The 11860-nt window shown below is 35.2% G+C and overlaps 2 protein-coding genes across 2 annotated transcripts in view; one reads left to right on the top strand and one right to left on the bottom strand.

The window, feature by feature from the left end:
* The first annotated feature begins 482 nt into the window (after positions 1–482).
* Positions 483–8270, top strand: LOC113233737 (hydroxyacylglutathione hydrolase, mitochondrial). The gene is made up of 5 exons (XM_026468924.1): positions 483–616; positions 777–1002; positions 5338–5564; positions 5948–6180; positions 7644–8270. The coding sequence occupies exons 1-5, from the start codon at positions 547–549 to the stop codon at positions 7782–7784; spliced, it is 897 nt and encodes a 298-aa protein (XP_026324709.1). The 5' UTR covers positions 483–546; the 3' UTR covers positions 7785–8270.
* Positions 8271–8522: 252 nt separating this feature from the next.
* LOC113233738 (HMG1/2-like protein) overlaps positions 8523–11860 on the bottom strand; it is a 7269-nt gene continuing 3931 nt past the window's right edge. Inside the window, exon 4 of the mRNA XM_026468925.1 lies at positions 8523–8942. Coding sequence (XP_026324710.1) covers positions 8865–8942 — 78 coding nt within the window. The 3' untranslated portion in view covers positions 8523–8864. The remainder of the gene's footprint in view (positions 8943–11860) is intronic.

The following is an 11860-nucleotide window of genomic DNA, read 5'->3' as shown; positions in this document are numbered from 1 at the left end:
TCAGCACTGTACTAATTAAAAAGGCGCCAAAAAAGTCGCTAAATTTTCTTGTCGGTAAATAGAAACAAAATGTAGCTTTTGTTGTCAAAATGTCGGTTAATATCATAAAAGTTAAAAAATATATAGTTTCTAGCAGGACTAATAAAACTTTAGCCGAGAAATTCAACAACACATTTACTTTGCTAAATTTCACTTAGTTAAGTAGGTAAAGCAAGTCAAAGTTTTGTTGTGTTTGTACTTTGGACCGTTATAAATACAATTAGTCAAGATAGTTTGTACTTTGTATTTCAATATAAAAAATGAGTTTAGAATTTTAACATTTTTTCAAAAATATTTTGCAGTTTCCAGCTGCGCAGCTAGCAAGACATATAGTATAGTGACATTCAAAGACCTTGAAAAAAATCAACGAAAACAGAGCTGTCATATTTTTCTAATTTGTGGACTGTCAACAGGCGGTGTTAAGGTTAGCGATTTTTATAAATTAACAAAAAATATTTTAAAAATTTTTCGTTCAATTCTTACGAAGCACTTACTAATTAAGTCTCGATGCTCGCTAGATTTGTAAATGCGTTGCCGACCAGGTTATCCAATCGGATAACCCAATTTTATTTCCAAGGTATTTTTGTTTTGTTTTTTATTCTCTATACTGTTATCTATAATGACACGTCTACCTTTACATTTACTATCAAAGAACAAATAAAATTACGCGACAGCTAAATGTTATCGCTGTTTTTCATCACGTTATATTGTAATTTTATTAATTAATGCAAATATAGTTTTAGCACGGCAGCAAAAGTCGCACACCCTGTCCGACTTGCACATTGGCGCCAGAATGGACGTGCAAATATTGCCCGCGCTGACCGACAACTATATGTACCTGCTTATAGATAAAGCAACTAGTGAGGCCGCTGTAGTGGACCCAGTTATACCTTCCAATGTTATAAATGCTGCTAAAGAATTAGGAGTAAACATTACTAAAGTGCTGACTACACATCATCACTGGTAAGCAACATTATTTTAATGAGTACCTTACTTGTTTACAGTTGATTAAAATTGCCAATTAAGGGATTCCACATAATCAACATACATAAAGCAACCAGTACCTAAACATTGTATGTACTTACCAGGCCATGAAGGAAATAGGTGTTAATCATAATTTTTCGCTACTATGTGGTAATAATTCTCCCAATTGCAAGGACAATGACAAATTTAATCTGTGGTTGTGGACTAGCTTTTAAATACAAAATTTCTACTAAAACTTAAACTATTTAGTCTCTGAAATAGTTACAAACTGCACATTATTGATGTACTGTGAGAACTTAATGAGCGCACACTACGTTTTTTATCTTTTTATAAATATAGAAAGATTAGTTTCTACAATTGTTTTAGAACTTCAGCTAAATTACTAATTTATACTTCCTTTCGATCCATTTTAAACAAACAAGTCACTGATCCGACCATAGACCGTTTAGTGATGGACAATTGTAATTAATTAATCCATTTGTAGTGGGTACAAATGGATTAATTAATTGAATGAATTGATTTGTTCAATTGAGTAATACTAGCGATTTTCCTTACATAACCTATATAAGCGTATTTAAAATTTCAATTTAAATCCTTCAAATCCTTACTTTTAGATACTTGTTCGATTGCGTTGGAAATATTCGATTTAATAATCGATTACTAAACTTTAATAGACTAAACCAAATGTTTTTTTTCTAACAGCACTATGTAACCATAGGCAAGTCATAGATGTATAGATGAAAAATAACCTCACTTTTGGATTACCATTTTTCAAACACGATTTTACTATGCTATTCAAATGAATATTGTTGGAAAAAGTGATGAGTTATATTTACCAAATATATTTGGAAGATTTTGAAATATATGAAGAAGTGTTACTTATTCGATTTATTGAGTGGTTGCTTTAGAATTTTAACTAAACACTTTTGTTTACCTTTTGTTCAAAATGGATTGAAACAGACTGTAGTAGAAGTTCCATAATATTTTATAAACATTCTTCAGAGGGTGCTCACTGCCCATATATTTTAATAATACTTATGCGAAGGCACTGGACGCAACCAGAGGACATAAAACTGTCAGAATCTGGAAGATCCTACAGCTCTCTAATGATGTTGACCATGGCTTTGAATTATAATTAGTGGTGATCATAATAGATCAGTTTATGGTAGTGGTGATGAGAATCCCTGCCCCTGGGTATGGGCCCTGAATGAAGCCGCCCTAATAATAATAATATTTTTGTGACTTTGAATTTGTATGCGCAAGGTTGATAGGGAAGTCATTTACTGTACCTAAGATGTAATAGATGAGGAAATTCATTTAAGGTTGTGTGAACTGCATAGGGGTACAATAATACCCACGAGGCTCAATTTACATTGCTGTAGAATTAGATAGAAGTAATTTTATTGTAACCATAGTGTAACGAACTTTATGTCAATTGTGTACGGGAGTTCCCTCGCCGGGAGCATTCTTTATAACAGTTTAAATTCGAGCATTACAATGCACAACCTGTAATGATACAATTTGTAACATTCGGTCGCTCCCTTCAAATTCACTTAATATTTTATTTAAATTGAGCCAAAGGGCACGTTCCCATTATATCGTAAGGTCTTATTCAGAGTGACGGCGGACACGGGTGCGGGTGCGGGTGCGGCTGCGGGTGTGGGTGCGGCCGCGGGTGCGGGTGCGGGCGCGGGTGCGGGTGCGGGTGCGGGTGTGGGTGCGGGTGCGGGTGCGGATGCGGGTAAATCAAAAGTTCGTAGACGCTCATTGCGTTCACAGTGGCCGCGCGCGCCAGTCGGCGCCAGTCTCGAGACCTTTCACAGTGCTTGGTCTAGCATCTAGCGTCTGTTCGCTATTTCGACGTGTGGATCTACCCGCTCGTATCCGCTTCGGATACGAGCTGTTGAAAAAGAAGACGTCAAGACACGCGCGCCCGCACCCGCCGTCGCGCCCGCGCCTGCACACCTGAATGAGCCTAACGTTTTTTTTATCGTTGGACGAAAGTCGCGTCTAGCCTGTTCCCATATCACGACTATCTGTCGTGACTGTGTTGTGAACGTTTATTTTAACTTTGAGCGACTGGGAACGCGCACTAAGTTATATTATGAATTGGGCTAAAAATTAACTAACAAAGTCAAAGAAGAAGTTCTATAGGTAAAATAAATTTACCCTTGAAAACGCCACATTTACATTACATTAGCTACTGCTTGTTCACTACGCTGACTTCCCTGAGAAGAACGAGCAAGAAACTAGGGATTGCTCTTTTCAAATAAATTTATGTGCTATGGAATAGACTTTGAATCTAATTTGTGTGGAATTCTGCAGCTGTGTCGTCTTTCCATACATCTTTATCTAACACGTAATCTTCAATTTTGTAATATGACTTTTCAATCAAAATATTTTTAATATAGTTTTTAATCTTTGTTCCCCATAAAAGAGTCGTTTACCTTGGTTAAACGAAATCGTGGTACCATGAGTTTGGACTTAAGGTTAATATTATGGATATCTTCTTTCTTATTGAAATTATGTATATTTTTACGGGCATATAAAATATAATGTAAAACCCCATAAATGTTACTATGAAACAACATAACCCTGCCTTACAATTTTTGTAAAGTATTAACATTTATGAATAGCATGCTGCCCCCAAAGAACATGTTTTTTTTTCTTTATAGGTACCTACTGCATTTCTGTAATGTATTATAGTAAATGGGTTAAATGGATATGATGCTCCGAATCTGGAGTTCCACTCCCGTTCTCCATCCGACATCCATCCGAAACCACTGTCAAATAAGTAAGTAATACTCGTACGGATGTCGGAGTAGACCCCTGCTTGTGTCATTTAGCTCAAGCTAAAGCTGTCAGTTAACAGCAGGTGCGGGACCCGACCTGCGTCCAGGGTTGTCGTCTCGTCTATATTAATACATGGAATTACACCCACCGCGTTCCCGATCTGACACGCGGCTGACCCGTACCCGCTATCAGTGTATTTCACGCTTAATTGTCTAGATCACTGAATAATGAATTGCCTTGAAAAACTTTTAACTTTAAAATATTATTGTAGATAAGACCATTCAGACAAGGGATGCCGCAGATGTCCGCATATTTTTAAACCATTCAGACTACGGATGCCGCAGATGTCCGCATATTTTTAAATATCTGCTTCCGCATCCAACATTTGAATTAATCGATGCTGAGTTTTTGAGCAGGCCCCACTCAAAGCGCGTGGCTGAGTACTAGTGCTAATTAGCCAATCAGCAGCTTGATTTTGATTGCCTTTCCCGATCGGAAACTGCGCCTTTTTTGTGAGTCGAGGCGTATAATATTGCGGATGGGATCCTTACCCGATCGGATCGATATCGATTTAAATTAAAATAAGAGCCCAGGGATCGAGAACTGGCAGCGTGTATTGCAGGCAACGACCTGTTCATTTTCTAAACGCATTATTGAGCTTACGTTGAATTACGAAGTTTTTCATTCAAGATATTATAATATAGTAGATATTATCTTATAGGATAATAAGAGCTCTATTTGCAAAAGGCTGCAAACAGGTTGACTGCATGTATGCAGTTAATGCTTATAATCAACTTCATGCAGCCGAGACCACGACTGCATGAAGTTGATACCGACTTTACGCATTAACTGCATGCAGTCGAGGTCTCGGATAATGACTTCACGCATTAATTGCACGCAGTCGAAACCAACTTCATGCAGCCGAGATCGATTGCATGCAGACGGCTGCAAGAAGTTGATTAAGACGTCACGGATTAACTGCAAACATGCAATCAATCTATTTGCAGCTTTAAGGACGACTCACGGCTCAACTATACAAAAATTAAATGTTAATAAATCTCGTAATATTTCTATGCCTTCTATCTTTCATCTCTTTTGTGATAAAATTATGTAAAATTATTATCTTTTATTTATTTAAATCATTAATTTTAACGATAATTCAATGATCATTAAATCCACAACGATCCACATTTACTCACAATTTTTTATTCATAAATCCGCACCTGCAGATTTCAACTATGAAAAATTCGCATCCACGTCTGCAGATATTGTTATAACTACGGAACCCACATCTGCGGCATCCCTGGTTGAGACCAATCTCAAGTTTGTAACTGTGATCTGTTGTTTATTTTAAACTAATAGATCGACTTACATTAAATCTCAGATGAAGTTAGTCTTAGTTATTTATGTTTTTCTTGTTTTATTTAATATTTCAAAGTATGCATATATGTACGTGATTAATATGACCAATCTTGCCTTTTACTTCTTACATTTTCTTATTTATTTATTTTTTTTTACAAGGGATCACGCTGGAGGAAATGAAGACCTCAAAAAAATGCTTCCTAATGTAGAAGTGTATGGAGGAGACAACCGTATTGGAGGACTAACACACATGGTGGACCACGGCACAAAATTTAATGTAGGCAGCTTGAATGTACAGTGTCTATTCACACCGTGCCACACTTCAGGGCACATCTGTTACTTTGTATCGCCACCTGGAGAGGGAAAGGAACACGCTGTTTTCACTGGTATGTCCTAAAATTGTTGGTTGTCTCTATTACAACAATTCAGTAACACACCTTATGCCAATACAAGTTTTATTAACCACACCGTTCATTCTTAGGGTACACAGACCATTACCACACACTGGGATTACGCAATTATTTTATTGTTGCGCATTTTTTATTGGTTTAGTTTTTAACCATCCATATATTTTGACTTTACTTAATTGTTATTAATTTTCAATAATCATAATATTTTAAGTTATAATATTATGTTACGTGATTGATTACGTTATGTAATGCTACACTAAATTATTATATTGGGACTATATTATATTGGGATGGTCCTGTAAAAATAGCTATACTTATGTATGAAATAAATAAATAAATAAAAATAATATCATTTTCAGGTGACACGCTATTCCTGGGCGGATGTGGCCGTTTCTTCGAAGGCACACCAGCACAAATGTATAATGCACTTATAAACATTCTATCTCAACTACCCGAAGAGACTAAAGTGTACTGCGGTCACGAATATACCCTACAAAACTTAAAGTTCGCAGCATTCGTCGAGCCAAGTAACGTGAATATCATGAAGAAGATGAAATGGTCAATGGAACAGCGTGAAAAAGGATTACCGACTGTAAGTAATAAATTATTAATTTGCAATTATTACGTCCCATCTCTGGCTTAGCTATCACAGTAAATGCTCATGTGTCCCACAAAATGTTTTGCTCGTATTATTTTTTTTACAACCAGGGTTGTTGCGAATATCAGTATCCGCATCCACATTCGCGGATATTCGCGTCGTGACCTTACCTAAAGGGGCTGGGATTACGGCATGATGGAATAATTTAAAAACAGACACAGACTGCAAATCGAAAAATTAGCTCAGGGGGTCGATTTAGAACCTTACGATAATTCAGTTGTCGACCTTATTTCTTTTCAATTTTATTCACAACACCCAAATCGAACGTCAATTTGTCGTATTCAAACCGAACTATAATGACGTCACACTCGTACGATTACTGGAACTTCTCTACCGGGAAAGGCTACAAACGTTATTCGGAACACAGTTATCGAATGAAAGTTACCGAACGTCTTATTGTTTAAAGGAAGAATGTAATGTGGAAATCTTATTATTTTAAATAAAATCTGGATTTTGTTCAATTTTATTATTTATTTTAATGCTAGACTAACGAATTTCTATCTTTAGGCCCACCGACTAACCCCGTAAACACTGTTGGATAACGATATCTGGGGGTCTACTCTCGATCTCCGTCCGAAACAATTACTGTCAAATAAGTAATATTCGACAAAATTAAAAGACAAGTATCAAGTATGAAGCTTAATTCGCATCACGCGTCTTTGATTTGGTCAAGTATTGCTTATTTGGCAGTAATTGTTTCGGACGGAGATCGAGAGTAGACCCCCGTATCCGAATCCGAATCGAATGTTTAACTCGGAATGTTCTGAATAGCTCGGAAAGCACCCTTCGATTCGATACGATATCCAATCGAACGAATCGGTTAAAATATCGAAGAGTTCTGGATCGGGGTCCAGCAGCATTAGCATGAGCCCGAAGACAAAAGTTATCTCTTCTTCGAATTGTCAATTTTCTCATGAAAATCTCGGGAAATTTGACAGTTCGAAGAAGAGATAACTTTTGTCTTCGGGCTCATGTTAAGCCTGCAGCAGTCGTTCGTAAGGTGCTTACCAATTGCTGATTTTTTGACGATCGACACGTGTGATCAAACGAAACGAGTAAATTTGTAAGTAACAGACGATCGATACCGTATTTTCGTACATCGATACGTTTTGTGAATGATCAGAAAATGGAGCAACTACGTAGACATCTTTACCCTTGATAAAATTCCAATATGATTAAAATAGGCAGATTGATTGATTTTATGCAGGTTGATTTTTTGTTAATAATGCCATAGAGTGATTAAAACAATCAAAGCTGCACATTTTTCACTATTTTTTTAAATATATACAATCAGCATCCGCAACCGCATCCACTGATCTGAAAAACTGCATCAGCAACAACCCTGGAACTTGTCTTTACAGCATGTGCTAATAATTGTTTTGTTATTTGTATAATAGATACCGTCAACAATAGGCGAAGAGAAAATGTATAATCCATTCATGCGAGTGACGGAATCCACTGTAATGGAGCATGCTGGATTACCAGACCCTGTCTCCACAATGCAGTTAATTCGCAGCGAGAAAGATAACTTCCATTGATATTTCATATAACCATTCAAGTAGATTTAAGTGGTGTATTTGCTGAATATTTCACAAAATGGACGTATTGTTATTATTATCAGAACATTTCAACATGTATATATAAATCCAAACTAATCATTAATTAGAATTATCATATAATAAAATTAATGAATTAGAATTTACGGTGCTTCCTCTAAATATTTAAATTGAGGTCTTTATTACCAACACAGAGCATCAAGTGGATCACATTATTTATGCACTTAGTTTACTACAGTCAACAGCATGCATAGTTTCACAATCAATATATGATAAGAATGACCCAAAGCGTAAATGGCTGTGCTGTTAACTGCACCTTACAAAGTGAAAGAAGCAAAATCCCGAGTACATGTTACATCTGTACGTACAAGGTATATGTTAATCGTGACCTTGAAACTTCGGGAACAATCTCATCCGAGGTCAAACATTTTTTCTGTCATGCTTTAAGAAACATTTAATGTTCCAATTTTTTACTAAACAAGGTCCGTCACAACATGCTAAAAGATACTCAGTTGCCTGTGTTTTATGACTTTTGCGTGTATGATAAAAACAGTAAAATACAATTGTGAAAAAGCAATTGATAATTTGAAAATGGTCTTGGTGAAATGTCTTATTCTTATTTCATAGTTATTATAAATTAAGTAGTTATTAATATTAATAAACTTTTTGAACAAATTTTTTATTTTGCTTTTCAACTAGGTATCAAGATTAGGATCTTGGGTTGGGTCCACATTGAACTGGATCTTGATACCTGGGTCCATTGAACTATAAAAGATATAATTAAATTCGGTTGGTTGAAGTACACACGCTAGCACATTAAGCTACACATTGACATATCTTGTTCCATTGCAATGGAGGTGATTTTCGAACAAAAATGTGTAGTCTGATGTGCCGTTATCCGTACATAGCTCATACTAGTAAAGTACAAGCCAAGTTGGTTGGAATTACATGAAACCAAAACAGTATTTACAAAAGTTATTAATTTAATTTACGACTATTTACTTCAAAATAAATTATCCTAACTTAAAGCTGACTATCACAAGAGGCGATATTCTCTAACTGTCATTGTTCTTTCTTTATGTATGCGGACATCTCTTCTGCATATTTTTCTTTCGACCTTTCAAACATAGCCACATAGACCTGCAATAAAAATGGACAGTTTAATATACAATGCAACATTAACACATTTTGTGCAATATGACCAAATATTTTACAAGTAAAATTTCTGAACGACTGTAGTATATTACTATCGTTTTTCTTTTACACTATCCAAAAGTTTTTACACTTGTTACATAATGTTCTATAAACCTAAACTTTTCATGCAATCAAATAATCTATATAAGATATGAATCTATACGATATGACTCAAATGTTTTTTCTAGGAAAAACAAAGATTTTATGTATACAAAATAATATTACACCTCTAAAAAATAGGGTAATTTATTTCCATCATTTTCGTCAGACATGTTTTCGAATTAAATCTAGGGCTAGCACGACAGGGTGCGAGAGCGACTTAAAGCGCGAGATACTGCTATTGTAGCATACAGTAACCCGCGCTTTACGTCGCTCTCGCGCAAGTCGCGCTCTATCTAGGCGTGTTAGTCCTACAAGTGCAGAGTTATTGAAGTTTTCACTCTTTATTTTTCCTGTTAAGAGTTTGATAAGTATACGTCTATTCGGTGGGACCGTCTACATAGTGTGTGATTTAGTGTTGCCAATCCATAGGCCACTATCGATACCTAGGTAGCTTAGGTAGGTCTTATGCAATAGTATCGATACCATAAAATTATCAATACTATTGATAACTTGCAATACTATCGATAGTATTGACCCTGACTATTGCAAAAACAATCGATAGTATTGATTCTGAATATCGCATGAACAATCGATAGTATTGATTCTGAATATCGCATGAATTATCGATAGCATTGCCCTGTCGATAGTTCTGTATCACGCAAAAGTATCAGATACATTATAAACGCATAATAGAAAACGTTGTCTTGTGAAATTATATTGAAATTGTAATTCAATATTCAGCGGTGTTTTGGTAGTTTGGAAGTAAGTTTTAAGGCCCATTTAGATGGGGAGAGTTTCTCGCACGCTTCGAGACGAAAACTCGTAGGCGATTCTCGTAAGCAATAATCGCCATAAGCTTATCGTATCTTAATGTTTACATTCAGGCAAGAACTAAAATCTCGCCTACGATTATGTCATACGAGACTCATAAGCAACTTAATCGCCTCCTCGACTGTTTACACTGAGAAATATGTAGTAAGGAGATTCTTGCTTACGAGTTTTCGACTTGTCTAAACACGATCTCGTATGACATTTTTTCAAGTTCATACGATTATCGTACAAATCGGTTCGAACCGTTTTGAGTGCGAGAATTGCCATTCGAGTTCAGTGATTACTGCGGTATTGACTATGGATATATCGAAATGACGCACGGTGGATCGAAAATCGTCTGTAGAAGACATAGGATCTCGATGTCTTAAATGTTATTTTTTTTGCTGGAAATGACTTCTGCTGATCATTACTATTCTATAAAATGTCATATGAAGTAATTGTGTGCACAAATGGAAGAGTTATAAATTATAACTCTTCCATTTGTGCACACAATTACTTCTTCAATAATCAATAAAATCAATCAATCTTGTTGCAGGGCAGATTAGAAAGGAGAACCCTACTGTTGACAGTTTAATTTCAAATTTGAAAAAAGTTTTTTTGAAGTCACCAAAAAGAATTAAAATCTTTAAAGAAATTTGTCCGCATTTATCTTTACCTCCTGCACCTGTAATTACTAGATGGGGTACTTGGCTTCATGCAGCATTTTATTACGCTAAGCATTTTCATGAAATTAAGTCTGTATTGTCTGTGCTGAATAGTCAGGAGGCAAAGTCAATAGAAAATGCTTTACACATTTTTAATAATAATGACAACATAGAAGATGATTTAAATCGCATTTACGAAAATTTTGCAATAATACCAACAGCTTTGACAGCACTTCAGAAACCCGATCTTTCTCTAATGGAATCTTTTCAAATATTCGATACAGTAAGATTACATTTGAGATGGGCAAATTGCGAGAGCTTAGAAGATAAAATGGAAAAAATCATGGATAGAAATCCTGATTTGGACACTATTAGAAATGTAGCAGAAAACATTTCTTCTTGCAATAATGACGAGGAGGAGGAAGTATTAAAATTTGCCAACCTCACCTCAGTTGACGTAGAGCGTTCTTTTTCAATGTACAAATGGATTTTAGACGTTCGAAGAAATTCATTGAAGCCAGAAAATATTGAAAAGCTAATGGTTATATACTTTAATTCTCATAAAATTTATTCAGTAATATCGGGAGCGAACACTTCAAATCTTAGTGGTACTTTGAATGAATCGGACAAGGAAAATGATTCTGATGGGCAGTGTGAATAATGTATTAATTATTTGTATTGTGAATTAATGTAAACACTAATAAAAGTTTTATGCTAATTAACTTTGTTTTATTTGTCTTATCTATCTCTGAAGTTTTTATTATTATTTATGTGTCATATTGATCGCCACACATAAGAAATCCCGGGAAGGTCCATATTAATATCTACATTTCGATGCAAGTACATAAATAACTCTACCTAATTCCGACCTCTGGTTATAATTTTTATGAGAAAAAAATGTATGGAGCTGACATGAAAAATGAGGATATCTCTGGAATCGCAAGGTTGGCCGTTATATCCTTGCACATTGTTATAGTACTATTTATTTGTGAATTTGTGACGTACTTAATATCGCGGCATCACTTGCGATTTTTTTTTTAAAAATCTTCAAAATTTAAAAATAATAAAAAAATGTTTATGATACATTTTAATGCTAAAATATGGCTATACCAAGTGTAATTTACAATATTTTTTATGCTTAGACCAAAACATTTTAAGAAATCACAGAGTCGTATTACCTACTTATTTTAAATGACATGGTAATTATGAATTACGTACTATGTAATCTTGTCTAATGCCTCAAGTCCACATTAGCTAATGATTAATAAAACTTAATACCTATATACC

Source organism: Hyposmocoma kahamanoa, unplaced genomic scaffold (genome assembly GCF_003589595.1).
Source record: "Hyposmocoma kahamanoa isolate Upper Pololo Valley unplaced genomic scaffold, ASM358959v1 80, whole genome shotgun sequence".
NCBI classification, from domain to species: domain Eukaryota; kingdom Metazoa; phylum Arthropoda; class Insecta; order Lepidoptera; family Cosmopterigidae; genus Hyposmocoma; species Hyposmocoma kahamanoa.
This window is presented reverse-complemented; position numbering and strand designations above follow the sequence as displayed.